At 36.4% G+C, this 18491-nt stretch overlaps 1 protein-coding gene across 5 annotated transcripts in view; it reads right to left on the bottom strand.

The window, feature by feature from the left end:
* Positions 1 to 6263: 6263 nt before the first annotated feature.
* The window catches only part of LOC18434005 (Tetratricopeptide repeat (TPR)-like superfamily protein), a 31148-nt gene continuing 18920 nt past the window's right edge, over positions 6264 to 18491 (bottom strand). For 3 of the 5 annotated variants that reach the window (XM_011624960.3, XM_020667008.2, XM_088848873.1), the window contains 8 exons: positions 15063 to 15803; positions 14228 to 14323; positions 13825 to 14004; positions 10192 to 10419; positions 9244 to 9387; positions 8901 to 9089; positions 7462 to 7581; positions 6264 to 7339 (listed from right to left, as the gene is read on the bottom strand). In XM_011624960.3, coding sequence (XP_011623262.1) covers positions 6956 to 7339; positions 7462 to 7581; positions 8901 to 9089; positions 9244 to 9387; positions 10192 to 10419; positions 13825 to 14004; positions 14228 to 14323; positions 15063 to 15803 — 2082 coding nt within the window. In that variant the 3' untranslated portion in view covers positions 6264 to 6955. Of the gene's footprint in view, positions 7340 to 7461; positions 7582 to 8900; positions 9090 to 9243; positions 9388 to 9644; positions 9768 to 10191; positions 10420 to 13824; positions 14005 to 14227; positions 14324 to 15062; positions 15804 to 18491 lie in introns of all 5 variants that reach the window. The other 2 variants (XR_016042103.1, XR_016042104.1) reach the window with 1 other exon arrangement.

Raw genomic sequence — 18491 nt, 5'->3', positions numbered from 1 at the left:
ATCAAGAATGACACATTTAGTAGGTTGTGGTGTTGAGTCTTTACCTTGTACTTATTTAGGAATTTCCCTAGTGGATTCAAGGCCTTCAAGATCAATTTGGGATCCGATGGTGGAGAGATTTGAGAAGAAACTGGACACTTAGAAAACTAAAACTCTTTCTATAGGGGGAAAATATATGTTGATTAAATCCACTTTGTCTAACCTCCTAGTATATTTTATGTCTTTATTTAAGATGCCAAAAGAAGTTGAAAACAACTGGAGAGAATTATGAGACATTTCTTGTGGGGAGATGACATAAGAAGGAAGATATTTTATCTGGTGAGTTGGAAAAAAGTTTGTAAATCAATGAAGGATGGGGGATTGGGTGTTAGGAAACTAACATATATGACCTCGGCTCTTTTAGTAAAATGGTGGTAGATGATCCATACACAACCTAAGTCTTTCTGGGTGCTTGCTTTGAGAGAAAACTATGGAACAGATTTGAACTTTGGCCTCATTAAAAGTCCAAGAAACAAGATAAGTTTGTCCTCATGTTTGGAGAAGTATTGACTATGAGATATTTGTATATCTACGGCAATTTCGAAAAATAGTGGGGAATGGAGAATCCACTCTCTTTTGATTTGACAAATGGATTGGAGATGAACTGTTGAGATACCTTTTCCCCGAGGTTTTCTCAAAAGCTTTAAACACGCTAGCATTTGTCAAGGAGGCTAGTGGGGGTGTTCATAGTAATATTGTTTGGTCCATTCCTTGTAGGTATGTAAGAGATACATATAGATTCATTGAGTATTAGACATTGTTGAAAGTATTGAATGACACATATTTGACTCCAAATATGGATAAGAGCTCTATTTGGGATCTTACCCCTTCGGTAGACTTTTCGGTTAAGTCAAACTACAACCTATTATTTTCTGATCGGTAGAGAGAATTAGATGTTAGTTTATTCAATATTAAGAAATTACATGTGCCTCTTAAAGTGCAGTTATTCCTATGGATCATATGTCAAGATAAATCAGCAACTGTTGATAACTTGAGAAAGAATGGGTTTATTATCACCAATGTATGTATCATGTGCAAAGCCAATGATGAAACTTCGCAACACATTTTCCTCTTATGCCCTTTTGTTACTTATCTTTGGGATTGGGCTCGCTAGTGTCGCAATCTGTCATTACCTTTATCCCAAAATGTCAGAGCTCTTCTTGACCAATGGATCACACCCGATATTTCAAATATGGGAACTACTCTTTGGAGATTTATTGGGTTAGCCTTCTTTGGAATGAAAGAACTAAAAGAGTCTTTGATATTATAAATACATATCTGTCTACATTAAAATCGAATATTTTGGCAGTTGCAGCTGATTGGTTCCTTGCATATAAGGATAGTAGCTTCATTCCTAAAAGTCTAATCATTAGCAATCGTTCTGCAGTGGCGACTATGTGTGTTATCATCAACACTCGCAGTGAGATTGTTTGGATACCACCACCAGAAAATTCCTTCAAACTTAATTCTGATAGAAGTTCACTTGACAATCTAGGGTCAACCGGCTATGGCAGACTCATCAAAAATAATTTGGGTCACATTATTTTTTCTTACTCGGGTCATTGTGGTATCACAACAACAAATGAGGCGGAAGCACGAGGTTTATTAGAAGGTTTGAAATTGCTATGCACTTTGGAACGGGACATGATTATTGAAGGAGACTCGGTAAATGTCATTGCCTGGAGTACGAGAATGGCTAAAATCACTTGGAGATTAAGGACTATTTTCATCGAATTTGGAATATTTTGTCAACCTTTATGGCAACGGTCCAATATTGTTATAAAGAGGTGAATGAAAATGCCGATGTTCTTGCTAAAGGAGGAATCCACACTCCCTCTTAGTTGGTTACTCCTTTTTTGTAATATTGCGTCATTGCTTGAACATCTTGTATTTTACATATGAATTAATAATAAGTCATACGTTACCATTCAAAAAAAAATAAAAAATGTTACATCCACTAAAAGTTAAAATGAACGATGGAAAAACAAAACAATATTCATATTTTTTTTAAAAAAATCCAAAGTTAGATCATTGTCATGGTTGAGATTATCGAACCCAATAAAAAATGGACCCGGTTTCTATGCGGCCAAGCCCACATAAGTAGAAATGCGGGCCTCATAATAAATCTATTTTTTAGATGGATTTTTGGACTTAATTTTTAGGAAAAATTATGTAAATATCCGTTTTCGTTTTTGTTAGTACCAAAATACCAAATACATTTTGTTATTATTGATATTTCCATTTTTTGGACTTCATAACATTTTTTTAAAAAAAAAACGAAACTACCTATTTTTTGTTTTTCAAAACCGAAATCAGGCAAATTTCAGCTTTTGAAGAACAAAAAATTTCAATTTTTCTCTCTGTGAGTCCTTTGCGTATTCTCTCTGTACCTCTCTCTCTTTACATTCAGTCCTCTGTGTATTCTCTCTACACCTCTCTCTCTTTGCATTACGCAAGGATTTCGAACAAGACCCGAAGACAATGAGAACAGGGAAGATTCAAAGCCATAACTTCCATCTCTCCCTCTACACCATTATTGGACTCTTGGACCAAAGAGAAGAAGATTCATCCATGTCGCTCAACCCCTTATCTCCTCATTAGCAATCTCTCTCCCTCCTATTATTACCCACAGAGAAGAAAGTGTCCAAGAGAAAAAGATTTATCCTTATTGCTCAACCCCCCTATCTCCTCCTCATTAGCAATCCCTCTTTCTCTTATAATTACCCATAGAAAAAAAGGTAAAAAAAAAAACCGAAGTCTAGAGAGAGAAAATACACAAGAATGGATCATTCTACTCGTCTCTTTCTAAAACTCCACATAACGTGAGCATAACGAAGAGACTTTTGGTTGTATTCTTCATAAAGTTCATATATTGAAGGTTTCTCTCTCCACTTTTTACCTCTTTTTTTCTTCTCTCTTAAACAAAAGTAATCGACTTCAATTCAAAACTTCTCAAGAAACTGAAAGATTCTTTTAGGATTCCTTTTACTTTATTCCTCCATTCATCCTTTATAGTGGTGGGTTTTCTTGCTGAGTGATTCTTTGATCACCAATCAAGTTCTAGAGGGATGGTAATGGGTTTTGCAAAGAAAAGTCATGAATTTCTAAACTTAAGAAACTGAAGATATGTATGGTAGTACTTTTTTCTGTCCTTATGTAAAGTTAGATTTTTTTATGAGTTTCCTAGTAAAAGAGATGCGTAAGAGGGTTCCAGCATAGAGAGAGAGAGAGAAAGAGAGAGAGAGAGAGAGAAGAGCATAAAATTGGCGTGATGAGAGAAAAGCATAAAATTTGGGCATAATGAGCAGTGGAGAGTCAACTTTCAAAGTTGCTAAAATCTCTGTGGTCTAGAGGGGGCCATTAAAATATTACTTGCGAAGGGAATTGGCGAATGCTTTCAACCAATTACATATAAGAATCTCGATCACCTGCTACAAACTCTCCAATTGCAGAAATTGACATGATTTCAGTTTTTGAAAAACCATGGGCAGTTCCATCTTTTTTAAAAAAATATGTTATGAAGTCTAAAAAACGAACATATCAGTAATACTAAAAAGTATCCGGTATTTTGACAATAACGTTAACTAAAATGGATATCTATGTAATTTTTCCTAATCGTTAAGGACGTATAATCTCCATGTAATCTCTAAATGGAGATCATGAGGACGTATAATCTCCATGTAATCTCTAAATGGAGATCATGAATATATATTTCGGCGGAAGATTGCACAAGAAAGCTAAATCGGCCGACTCACCAAATACTTTTCAAAAAAACATCGACACCCTTTCTCCTTTCAAGCTTTTTTCGGTAAATCTCTACCCTCTGACTCTCTCTAAACCCCATCTCTACGTGAAAATCTCTCTAAACCCCATCTCTACACGATAATCTCTCTCTACATAAAAATATCTCTCTAAACCCATCTCTACATGAAAATCTCTCTTTTTCCTCTCTCTCTAAACCTCATCTCTACATAAAATCACTCTCTCTCTAAACCCCATCTTCACACAAAAAGAAGAAAAATGGCAGACTAATTTTCAAAAAAAAAAAAGAAAAAAACAAGGTAGAAACTAAGTTGCAGATTGTGCTTCTTCTTAAATAGCTGATATTTTTGCTGGAGAAACAGACAAGCAGAAACTGATTAGCTTTTGAATTTACAACGAATTTTGAAGATTAGCGTAAACAAAGGGGTTTAATGTATCAATCTGCAATGGCTAGAGCTTAGATTGAAATCCTTAACTGACAAAAACCTTGGAAATTAAAATTTTTTACTGTTAACTCCTCAATGGCTTGAGAGAGAAGGTTAGGTTTCTGAGGGAGAAATACGACACGCGTGGAGAGGGATTCCACAGTTGAGGCCCAAGAGAAAAGAGTAATTCCTAATATTTTACATTCATAGGAGTACATCTATGTTTATGCTTGGCGAATATCGTATTTTTTGGGCATTTTTAATGATATCAAGTGTTATTTTTATTTTGGCATTTCTAATTTTCAGAATTTTAGCCCGTTTAGTCAAGGACCAAAAAAAGGTATCTAGTTATGAATAAGGTATAGAATCAATAAGGGATGCTTTGATACAATTCCGAATCCACTACTTTGATACAATTCCAAATCCGCTATTACATGTTTGCTCTAGTTTTTGTTACTTTTGATGTCGAAACCGTTTTTCTTTTGATATAATTTTGAATCATGCATGTTTGCTTTAAGTTTTTGTCGTTTTTGATGTTAAAACAATTTTTCTTTATATATGGCGATGAGTTTCTATGTATTGGGCTTTGTTGTTTTTTATGTCGAAACAATTTTTCTTTATCCATGGGCCATGAATTTCGATGTATTGGGCGTATCCATATTTATAGAAGCTTTCATTTTCATGCTTATCCCAACCGTTGGCCAATTTATGCATGGCGAAAAGGAGCATTGGAAACCGTTTGTCTTTATCCATGGTCATGAGTTTCGATGTATTGAGCATATCCGTATTTATAGATGCTTTTACCCAATCGTTGGTTAATTTATGCATGACGAAAAGGAGCATTGGAAAGCTCAGTTGAGCCCCAAGAGAAAGAGTTTCTCTTTGTTAGGAAAATTGAAGAGAGAGAATAAAAAAAGATACGAAGAGGAATAAATATTTTATAAGATTACACCTAATACCATAGAATTAAGTTGCACTTCAAAAATCTAAAGGTATTTATGTTGAAAAACCATCGAATTGATCATTTTGACATCAAGACATGAACATAATTTTTCTTTTTTAAAATAATACATCTTACAACAGATTATGTAGACCGTCCATTTTCAAAATCTTCATATATTTATAGATCTACTTGATTTGAACTATTTTTGAAGTTTAAAAATTAATAATTAAAGATGAAAATATATTCTAGGACCACCTTAAAAATTTTCAATATCAAAATTACACCTTGTGATAGTTTGGAGGTCGCAAACTCATACAAACCACACCCGATAGCCAAAGGTCTTGGCTTTTGAACTGAGACAAATTCCTCTAAGGAAAATGATTTCTGGTCAAAGCTGGAACATATGAAGGATAACTATGCATTTAGTTTTTTAAAAAATTACTGAGCGGGATTTTTTGTATAACTAAGCCTTTTTCCTATTTTTTTAAAGATCCTTACATGAGGTATAATTTCCACAATGTTGAATGTCATAGAGCATGTTCCCAAAATTTTAATGGTACAAAATCTTTTCCAAAAGTATGAATATAATAAGGCAGTTTTTAAAATATTATTAGTATTAGTACTATCAATTCACATCGGGAAGGTTTTAGTGTAGCATCAACAGGCAATACGATGAGAGAGTAGAATTAAAGGGGCTAACCATATGTGCCGTTGGCCCAATAAAACTCTTTTTAAGAGGTGTAAAATAATTCAAGTTGAAGAATTAAAAAGGACAAAAAATAAACCCAAAAAGACACGGTTGAAAATAGTCCGAAAAGATATGATATGACCTTAAATAGAGTAGAATGACATATCAAGATTCATGTAGCCAACCCCAATTAATTGAAAAAATACCATAGTGATGATGAGTGATTCACATCACTTTAGTCTTGCAGCTGAAATTGAAGACTTCAACTGATTCAGCTGAAGTGAAGCTAATCTCATAACATTAATTTGGGGGCTTTGAGGCAAGAAGATCTAAAACATTTTAACTCAGACCCATCAGCCTCCCTCATACAGACATTCCCATAAATATAAGGCCACATGAGAATCACTAGCAGAACTTTGATAACTTATCTTCTCGAACTGCTTATTACAAGAGCAAAAATTTCGAGCAATTACAGATAATGCGAATTCAGCTGCTTCTGCAGGTTCTTCACAGTAACCTGATAATATAAGACACCTTTTCCATGTGTTCCACTACTTTTTGAAATACATAAATCAGAAATACAATTCCATTCCTCCATTTTCCAGCCATATAATCACAACTAGGAAAATTCGAAGAACATCAAGAGCATGATCTTTGGAAACACTCTTAATAGGGCACCCATAATGCTTCTTTTATTGATGGGTTCAGATTTCTTTAGCCCGTTTTGTACTCTTGGCATCTACTGAAAATTTTGAAGATATGACGAGGCAGGTTATTGAATCCCCTGTGTCACTGACCCCCACCCACATTACCTTTTTCACCGATGGATCATTCTCGCTCCTTTGCCAAACTCATTCATCATGATCATCCGGGCCTTATCCCAACTATTTCAAGTCGGCTACCTCTGTTAAACTCATTATAATGAAAGGAAAACACCTTCATTACCGCACCTCATTGTAAGCAACCGTGCCCTGACCCTGAACATCCATACAAATCTTTTTTGTCCTGCTTCTTGTGCACAATGTCAAACACCAAGGAAGCTCAAAACCAACATGATTCTAAATGGTGCTGTTAGTTCTTGATTCTCACTTGTTTAGGTCATGGTTTCGAAAGCCTTCTAGCCCATGGACTTTGACTGGGCAACCATGAGATTGAGGCCCCAGAAATAGCACACCATCTTAGATTCAAAAGAGCAGCAGCAAGGTGCTCTTCTGAGTCCTTAAATAGTTGCACTATACATTTCTCGGCTTCTGGGTCTTCATCAGCAAGGATAAGGTTCTCAAAAGAAGCAATTTTCTCCCTCTGAATGGTTTCATCTTCTGAGATCATTCTGATGCTTAGCACTTGAAGTGCTTCCATGGCTGTTTTTATGTAATTCTGTTTCATGTATGCAATGAACACATAATAACAGGTTGTGGGATCGGGTTGAACTCTCTCCCGGTGCATGTATTCGATGATAAACTCAATTATGTCGAACCTCCTCTGGATTTGTCAATTCAATATACACAAATTTAGAAGAATGTGTGTGTATGAGAGAGAGAGAGAGAGAGAGAGAGAGAGAGAGGGAGGGAGCGAGGAATTAAAAAGTAATGGCTTGGGAAGACCTTCCATGATGCAGTGTCAAGGATGGTGTTAAATAATAGGACATCAAGTACAACTCCTTCAAGGCTTGCCTGGTACAAAAGATTTAAAGCGTCATCGAAGCCCTCCATGTCCAAAACTATCTGCAAAAGAAAATATTACCAAGGCTTAAATCTATAAGCTAGCAAATTAAAAGTAAATATATAACAATTTACAGAATTATGATACCCTAGAAAACCAGTGCATGGCTTATATAAGCACTAAGAACACAGAGATGCCATGCAAAGACAATATGAATAAAAGGTATCAACACATCAAGTTCATATTGAGTTCTTAGCAGCTAGATACTGACACAATGTCACAGTGATACAAAAATTATAAGTCTCAGCCAGCAAATTATAAAGCAATATATAGTTCAGAAAGAAATAAGAAGAACACATGTCGCAAATAAAATGAAAAACATAAATGTGCTCTTGTTTCTATCATCTAGAAATCAGGAGAGAGATATCCCAGGGTATGGCATCTTGGCATAGGGAGTAAGAACCACTCATGAGACATACTGCTATGAAGCAATGGTAAATAATGATAACTACAGATATGCTCAAAAGACGATTGATCATTCCATCCTAAAGTATATGCTTGAAGCTTCTGTAACAAAAAAGAATAGCGGTCAGAGGGTCCCTTGCCTGATACCATAAAACTAGCAAAAAAAGACATTTAACAAACAGCTTACAGAGGCATCAGGCTTTGATTTGAGATGCCCAATTCAGAATTCAAACCACCAGACTCATCATAAAGAAATACTGCAAAACTTACAACTGCTGAATAAGATTATGCCAAACGACCCTGTCAAACACCTTTTTTTTTATATTGTAAACTGTAGTATAGATAAAGAGTGAGTACATCGTGCAAAGAGGAAACCCACATACCAGGCCTCTTGCCAAAAAATAAACCCTGTCAAGGCAACTTGAAAGCCAGAATTCATTTTTAGTATCTGGACAAGTTCATTGGTAAAAATTTTCAAGTAGATATGAATCCCTTATTCAGATTTATCATTTGTTGATGTAAATATTTATCGAAATGGCTGTACAGAACAAAATTGCCAGAAGCAATGTACTCCCTATTATCTGTTTGTTCAATTCTTCTTCATGTTTGCTTCCACAGCACATTAGCTCAATGGCTTTCAGTTAAAACCAGAATATATTGAGAATGTTGACATTTTATGGGTGTACAAGGAGTCATTTAAGTAAGCCCTCAAATCACATTCTGTTATAATGAAAAAGACTGATGCATATCAAATGAGATTGCATGCAATACACATCCTATGTATTGTATACCGTACTTAGGATGTGTATAGCATCTGTATGTGGTATAGCACACATAGATACTATTCAATACTATACACATGGCTTACAAAGCAACAGCAATACCAAATGCAAAGTGAAATGCTAAAGCCAGATACCTTAATGAGTGTTGTATACGTGCAAGTCTGGAGTAAGAAACCATCCTGGATCATCCGAGCCACTAATATGCATGCAGACGTAAAACAGTTTGTACGACTGCAGCAATCAATCATTATGTCATAGGTGGCACCATCAGATGGTAAGTCTAATGATTTCATCCTTCCAAAAATTTTGATTGCCATGTTCCACTGCAATTGGGCCATAAATTCAGCACATCAACATTCTCTGAATAGCTAGGGTTTTCAAAAGACAATAGAAAAGAAATTTGCACATTAACTACAGAAATAGTAATTTTCATAAAAAGAAATAAGAGACATTTCTAACGTGATATCTAAAGCTTACTTCATTGATCTCAACCAGTGAATGAAGAACAGTATTGTACATCAGTGTTATTTGATAAGGATCTACATGATGAAAGTTATTTTCTGCTACTTGCAAATATTTAATCATCTCTTGTAGCATGCCTTCATCTCCAAGAGCTCTCAGCTGAAACAAGACCAAATAAACCTCAGAATTTATCTCATATTAATTAATAAATCTTCTCAACATTGAATTTTTACAAACTGAAGGCAGAAATGTAATTTGAAGCATGAATTTTTATAACACATGACCATACAAAAAAAATGTACTTCCACTTCCAACTCCAACATGCTACGATGTTTGAACACGATCAAAATTTTCATCAATACATTGGCATTATTCAAGTATCAAATCCATGACAATATCTCTTGGAGAAAGCATACCCATTGCAGAGACCAAACCCACCAACGGCATGACTATGACTAAACTCATCACAAGAAAATCCCTAGACTCCAAGCTTCTGCTAGAACTCCCTATTCTTTTGCATCCTACTCCCCTTTCATGCGCTGGTGAAGCATGGGAAGGAAATCAATATGCTAAATTTCTCATAAATGTGTCAGGTGTTAAAGGCAAACTTTGACCAAAGCATGTTGCCGACCAAAAAAAAGAAAAAATCCTTACATGCACTGATAAAATTCTTACAATAATAACCCAATGAAATGCCAATTTTTTGTGCTAACTCCCTAAATTAGCAGGTGGAAAAGCAATTCCAAAGAGACCCATGAGTAGATTTGACCTGCTAAAGATATGGAAGCAATTTATGATAAACTGCAACTACAGTTAAACAGAGTACAAGAACCAACAACTTCTGCTAAAAGAATAAAAATAACATCCACAGTATATGATGCGTTGATATATTCTCCCCAACATGCCCTCCTGAGCATCCATAATTTTAAAAACTAGAGAGTACAAGAGATGGGAAATACATACCAAGTTATGCATCGATCTTGGGCTGTGGTGAACTCCATTCTTCACCATATCAGCCTCTACAGTCCTAATCCTTCTCCAAACATCTGCCCTCGACAACAAATTTCCTTCTTCGTATGGTGCATTGACATTACCAAACAAGGAAAATAGCAATTCATAAGTCCTAATATCTGATTTGATGTTCAATTTCTTCATTTTTGCCAATACCCGGATCCCACGTTCAGGTTCATCCTGCAAAAGATACAAAATAATAAAAATGAACACAGAATCCATTTTCTTCAATTTTATGTAACTGTTCAGGACACCTCACAGAAACCAAAACCTCAATAGGAATCAATTTCTGCTCTCTTCAACAATAACTGGCTTTTCATCATTCTCGTATGAACTTTAAATATTATAGAGCGTAGTTTTTAGTGTAAAAACAAAATTTGGTTTTGATTTTCAGTAAAAGGGACATGCCCAAGTGGCACGACCAGCTCAATACTTCTATCCACCCCGTCAACTTCGTGTTCTACATCTTCCTATCCATTCATAGAAAAAAAGACTTCAAGTACCACTACGCCACTGATATAAAGGAATTAAAAAACCAATTAAGCACTCCATTTAATATGCCCCTTGTGCTTTCCCCTATGTATTTTCCATAAGTTTTCATGAAGAATCACGTTTACTTTGTCCAAAGAGTTCCATACAAGAAGCGCTATGTCCAACAGAACAATAAATAGGAACCATTCCCTCCACAACATGCTAGGATTGTCACTGAATGCAAAACAGATAAATGAGATCAAGCCTAATCGCAAGATGTTGTAAGACCATAACAAGGTACACATCAATGGCAGTGGCCAAGAAAATATGACCAATTATGACTGGACATCGAAAGTAGTGGTCAAGATGACAAACTTCTTCCTTGGCTAGGTAAGAATGGATCCAAACCCTGAACATTTTTTGCAGCTGTTACACTGTAACCACTAAGTTATGAGGTCAAATTAACACCATTTACAATGAATCAATGCTTTATAGCTAAATCTCAGGGAAGAGAAAAGATGACAGCCATTGACGCCCTTCACCCTTAGACTTCACAAAGCTAGAATTCATATTAACTAGATTTTTGAACTTACCAAGGAAGTCTACATGAAACTCATACCACAACTTTTCAACTTCTTGCAACCAAGCCAACTAAGGCAAGAAAAGATTTACATGGCATCAAACAAGCATCTAGGCCATCGATAGAGAGCATACTAAATTAGTAAATGTCCTTGAAATTATTGATTGATGAAGTCAATACCATTTTCGCTCTCTCCATAAGAATCCCCACTTGCCTATGGAGACATTATAACCACAAGCAAATTTGTCATCAGAGGACCACCCATCGAACTAGTCAAATAGCAGTGCAGTTAAAAGTAGAGTAAATTGAAAGAAAGACAAATATTTTTGGAACATATAATTTCTCCTGTAATTTCTTTTTCTTTCAGTAATTATAGATGAAAAGAATGCTTGGGCAAAGACTTTCCTCATTCAGCCTTCTTCCAACACTGGCTGGCTACTGCTTTCTCTAGACAGTTTCGAGGGAGGAAGGCCTCCAATCCTAGGACAAACCAAATTAAATTTTGATGGCTGCTCTCTAGCCAACCCGGGTCCATCTGGGACCGTTGGACTCTTCAGGAATCATGATGGCGCACTCTTGCATACACTCAGACTCCCATACAGCGGAGGCCCTTGAGCTTCTTGAAGAACTCAAAATCTTTAACCCAAAGTGGAGTAGCTCGCTAGTGGTCGAGGGGGACTCATTGAATATCATTCGATGGGCTCCAATTCCTCTACCCGACCTTGGTCGCTGGCCCATATTTTTATTGAAATTACTCCGTTAAGCAGGGACTTGGAAATCTCATGGAAGCATGCTTAGCGGAAGGCCAACCAAGAAGCTGACTCACTCTCTAAAGACGTTGCTTCCACAGCCCTCCCCAACCTTCCCCACTCTGTATAGCCCATTTTTTGGGAGATTTTCTGCCACATCATAGTTTCTCACCTGTACTTACAAAAAGTCTTGTATAGGGCTATCCCGGTCAAGGGGTAGTCTCATTTCTTTACTTTTGTGTAACACTCCTACATGGTGGGATTTCATTTATAGAGCTCCCGGCATATGGGTAGCCTAATTTTGACTTCTTGTAGTCCTTCTCCTTTACTCAATAGAATACAAATGTTAATCGTTTCCAAAAAGAAAAAAGAATTCTTGGGCAAAATAGACGATGTTTCTAAAGAACTACAATTTCTCAAATATGATAGCATTTCAAATAGTTTAAAATTATACTGATAGTTTACAATATACGAGTTACAGATATATATAAAAAAATATAATGAGCTAACCAAACTAATCAAATATATATACAAGGGATCTGCTTCATATAGATATACACAGACCAACAGATACCATGTATGCAAATGCATATCCCAGAATATATACACATACACATTACACATGCATAGTTATATGTACACAATTACACATATAACTCTATCTATATAGATAACTATGTATGAACATACATAGTAAGACACATACGCCTATATCTATTTCTTTTGTTTTGATGCTTCGCCTATATCTATATATATGCACATTGCACATGCATAGCTATATGTACACAATTACACATATAACTCTATCTATGTAGATAACTATGTATCAACATCCATAGTTATACACATACGCCTATATCTATATTTTTTTTTTTGATGCTTCGCCTATATCTATATATATGCATGTATATAAGTAAAAACACATGGGAGGAGATTATGGCATTTATTAAGTATCTATAACCATCTGTTACCTGCTTCAAAAAAAAAAAAACTGAAATCACCAAAATGGTCTCTGAGAAAGAGTGTAGTGAACATTTTGGTAGCATGGGTTAGGGCATAAAGTGGAATTGGTTTCTGGACCACACCAACCCCAAGAGGTGTTGTCTATCTTTTGTGTTACAAAATACAGCTATCTGACTTGAACAAAAGATAAGTCTAACCATGAAAAATGAGGTGACCGTATTATAGGATGAACAACAATGGGTATAAGCATGTAAAATATTTGGAAAACCCCATGATACAATGACTTCAGAAGACCTCTATTACGACCCAATCATCAAGGAACTCAATAAATCGACAAGGCTCCCCCATTGCAGACAAGTTTCACACTCCGAGTGCATGTCAAAGTTCAGCACCAAACCATACCCTCCCAGGAGAAAAGAAACTGATCATGAAAGGACCATGATATACAACAGCAACCAATTGCCTAACTTTATTTATTGACTTATTTTTCTACTAAATTACTCAAAAGCGTTATTCTGATTCCTCCCATTAAGTCTTTTGACATAATCTTGCAAGCAACCTTTAGAAGCCTCCACCCAATCAACCACCTTAGCGATTCACGGGTTCAGTACAACAGCAGGGATAAGCCCCTTCATTTATAAAATAAAGCAAACAATATTCAGGGTCACAAAAAAGGTGCCTTTGTCATTTCTTTTGGGTGAAAATTTTGTGAGATCGATTTGGTCCAACAGTGGTTGGAACTACACATGAAAATAGCATTTCACAAATAGGTCTGCCAATAAACAGCCCAAAAGCTTTTAAATGCCATGAAAGATGGCTTACCATAACATCACATGCAGTTAGCAGAGTATTGAAGGGACGGATTCTGTTTGGTGGAATCTGAACTATTTTATCAAGCATAACTTCAGCTAAATCCAGATCCAAGTTTTTGCTAAAACCCTCAGCTAGGGTTAGAAGAGTAGCAGTATTGGGCTCTAAATTTCTCTTTTCCATTGCTTTAACCTGCGAATTCAGAGAAAGGAAAAAGATTAATACTCCACAAGTGCACATCATCCTAAAGATAAACCACTATTTAGAAGAAGCAAAAATGCGAGTCAGTGAACTAATATGTCAAGAAATGACACCCCACCATTAGAGATCAAATATAACAAGGAAAAAGAAAAAACAAAATATTGCACTAGCATATTTACCATCGAAGGGGCCTTAGTTTCAAACAGCGGCTTACCACTTTCATACCAGGTATTACACCTCTCTCATTTATGACAGCCTTTAAGAATCCATTATAGGTTTGCAGCGAGGGCTCCAATCCCAGCTGAAGCATCTAGAGATACAGAAATACAAAGAATAAGTTTCCAGAGAGAATGCATAAAACATGTTATAATACCAAGTTGAATAACTAATTATATACAATTTCATCTCAAAAGCTTCAACTTCTGGTTAATGAGAAATATCAGACTTCAACTATTGATAGCCCACTCAAAGAAAATAGACTTCAAGTAATTACTGCGAAAATGAAATAATGCACCTCATGTGGAACATCAAATTTCATACATCGTTAAAAGCAAAATATAGGATCACTGAGTTATCCCCTATAAATGCCATCAAATCGACATACAAATGCAATTGGACAGAGTAATCAATAAGTTTTTTTTGATGCTTAGAGTAATCAATAAGTTAAAGGTCTATTATTGAAATTTTAGAAGTGCTATTCGACATATAACCATGTAAGTGCTCTAGCGCAAAATTCAACAGAAATCGAAAGATCAATGGGGAATACTGCAGAAGTGTTGGCTGAATAGGACTCATGACACATATTTGCAAATATAACATGACTAAGATCAATATTTCCTAGGAGGATATTTCATTAGAAGATAAATCCTATTAATTAGGCATTAACAGATAGAATGTTGATGGAGGCATATCATACAATATCTTTACCCATATGTGTGTGTATGTGCATTTGTATCCAGAATGCATGAGTGTATTTGCATATGAATGTCTGTAGGCATATTATAAACAAATAATTATTCAAAGGAAACAAATTAAACACAAGGGTCTACCTGCAGAAACAACTTCTCAGCCAGTTCACAATTTTGAGTATGAGCACATCCATGAATTACATCACTGAAAGACACCGTCAAGATCTTCCTCATTGATAAGGTTGAAATTTCATCCTGCATATCGTTTGCCCCAACTTCCATTTGTCTACTCAACTCCTCAAAGTCGGTATACTTATCATGTGCTGCCACCATGTGCTGTCCACAGAAGCCAGAGGCAGAGGTAATAAGAGGGTTAGACCCTCCAAAACTCTCCCTATAGTTGATAGGAGAGACCCCATTTTCAAATATTGTTGAGGGAAAGAATCTTGGTTCAATAGGTATAACTCCCAGATCCATTAGATGACTTCTGGAGCTAAGATTTTGCCCCAAGCCAGGTCCACTTGATTCATAATTGCAGTTACTTATCAAGGCTGTGTCCTCTCTTGCATCCATGAACCTGTCTTCAAGTTCATCGTTGTTTACACTACCACTCTTCGAGTGCAATTTATGAACACAAGAGGGAATGGGGATGTCTAGCCTTGATGAATGGAATCGTCCATCCACTGATCTAACAGCGGAATCGTTTGCTCTAAACAATTGGGCCACCATTTGCTGCAAGATCACAAAAGCTGATCCTATATCCCATAATTTTGAAAAGGACCAGACAAATTTTTGGAGAGTGGTGATGCTTGGACTGTAATATTTGGTGCATTCCACCCAAATCTCTTTGACTGCAGAGAGATTTCTCTGCCAAACTGCAAGCTGCAGAATATAAAGATAAAATTTTGTTATAATGCAAACAGAATCTAGATAGGACAAGAGGTCAAGAAGGTTGCATAGAGACATTTTTTGAAAATGTTGACTGTATTTTATTTATTAAAGGAAATCAAGTACAAAAATTTGCTTCCTGAAAGGAAGCTATGTACTTTTTTTATTTAAAGAAATACATGCACTTGAGTATTGATAAAATCTATGTCATGGATGAACAAATATGCTCATTGTTAAAACTTGTACAATCAGATACTGAAACAATGACTTAGGAAAAATAACTCAAACCAGATGAGCAATGTTTGGTATAAAAAGAATAGTTACTAATGTAGTGTTCCGAGAATCGCTTTGCTTTGGCCGAAGTCTTCAGCTTTGAACTCCAAATCAAAGAGAAGTGAACCCCACTCATATTTTAAAAAAATAAGGCAAATATCACCAATATTTTGAAAATATCAGGATATTATTAAAATATCAGGAAAATATCACCAATAGTTAAAAAATATAGGGGGAATATTAGACAAAACAGAAAATTCTTAGAAATAAACCAAGTTATACGTATTTAATTTTTTTGTTATATATTTTCTTTAAAACGGAAGTGTTCCCCTTTTGGCCGAAGCATCAAAAGTTCGAAACATTTCTCCCCATACAAAAAGCATGCATGGATACACACCCACACCTCCACAGGCACACAGAAATTTGGGGGCATTTGGCGGAACCATAGTGATTCTCTTTACAGAAGTTGCACTCCTGTATGTTAAAAAGGACTCTAAGAGACAAGCATATTCATTGATGAAAAACTTGGATAATCACGAAATTGTTTGAGATTAGCGAAGACAGCATTATGTGGGTTCTTCAAGTCTCCTATGGAAGAATTTATGTGGGTGCTTCAAGTCTCCTACGGAAGAATTTGAATTTGGAAATCTTGAAGGATCATAGATAAACAGGATTATGAGCCTAGGGCAACCTGCTTAGAGGTTATTCCACCTATGTGTTTACTAAAGCAAATTCCATAGGAACTTCAGACATTGAAAAGAAATGTGTACCCTAAAGGCTCTAGGATTGTCCCTACATGCAGTGAATCAGTGAAGTCACCAAAAATTGTGCTAGCCACGAGTCTATTTGGACTGAAGGTTCAACCAAATTGGTGTATTACACTGTTGAGTACTTTATATATAATAACTCCCAGAAATAAACACAATACCATAAGTGCCCTAGATTGTAGCCCGCGCCTTTTTTAAGTCACTGGGGAGAGAGATCCAGTGTTCAGTTATCTATAATCATCAAAAGTATATGTATATTTATTTGGTGAAACTGGATGTCAGGATGTTAGGTGATTAACCACTTATCAATCATATTTAGATGGGCTTCAAAAAGATACTTCCCATGCTCTGAGGTCTAAGACAGAGACCATTTGTGCCCTTCGTGGTTTTTTGTTCTGGCAAAGACTTTTGTAGCTGTATGTTGAGTGGTGTTTTTGTTATGGGCGTTGACAAGCTTCATATAGGGATCTTGTACTGACCCATTTTGAATGAACTAATGAGACTGTTATATTATGTGATGCAGGTACAACACAGATGAAGAACCTATACCCGTTCTTGAGGTGCTTTGCAAAGGCCTCAAGCATAAGAGTAAAAATGTCAAAAACCAATTTATTGGGCCTCTGTGTCTCTGAAGATAGATTGCACCCCTTGCAAATGTGTTGGATATGGAACCTCAGTTTGCCCCTATGTATCAGTAAACCAGCGAAGGCAATGCCAGGGGGTGCTCAAGGAAAGGTTCAAGAAGTTGAACTCTTGCAAGATGAGATTCTTGTCCATGGATGGGAGACTACGCTCATCAAACCCACCAACTCAAATCAGCCCATCTACAAGTCTCTTTTCCCAAATTCCCTCCAGTTGCAAAGGAAATCAAAAAACTTGGGGGGGATTTCCAGTAGGACCTTCAGAGAATCATAGGTTTCACTTGGCTATAATAGACCAAAAAGTAAAGGAGGCTAGGGGTGAGGAAAACAAGAGGAACAAAATCAGCGCTCCAAGCCCAAAGACAGTGGAGATCAGGGATGCAGTCAGACCACCGATGGAAGCAGATCGCAGCAAGAAAATACAGGAAGGATCAATCAGGTTGGTTTGTGAAGCCACATCAAGGTGAAACTAGGTTCTCAGGGGCTTGGAATGGAACTAATAGTTGGTCAAGTTTCATTAGTAATATTAACATCCGGTGGGCAATGGGACCAAACACAAGATTCCAGTCAGACAAAGGGCTTGGAGAACAATCCTAGAGGGAAAACTACCCAGATTTGTTTGCTTTGTCAACAACAACCAAAGGCTTTAATGGCAGAATAAGTGCATGATCTCAGGAATCAAACCCCATGAAGGTCATGCCTTAGACATTCATTGAAGAATGAAGAGCTCCAAGTCTTCTTTGATGCAATGTAGGACTTTTATTTGCATTTTATTATACGTTTTTACAAGATTGAAACTCGAGTTATTTGGTCTTTTATTTTTTGAGTTATCTTGGGGCACGGGCATTTATGTCCAATGTTGAAAAAAGCACGATGCAAACCCGGGCTGCCAGAGCAGGCAGAACACCTAAGCATGATGTGGGTTCCTAGGCAGGCACCTCAATTTCGAGGTGCCCTACACACATACATGCACAAACACACACAAAGCAAGATGCAAGCCG

This window comes from Amborella trichopoda, chromosome 10, assembly GCF_054954075.1.
Source record: "Amborella trichopoda isolate Santa Cruz 75 chromosome 10, AtrichopodaSantaCruz75HAP2 v2.0, whole genome shotgun sequence".
Classification (NCBI taxonomy): Eukaryota; Viridiplantae; Streptophyta; class Magnoliopsida; order Amborellales; family Amborellaceae; genus Amborella; species Amborella trichopoda.
This window is presented reverse-complemented; position numbering and strand designations above follow the sequence as displayed.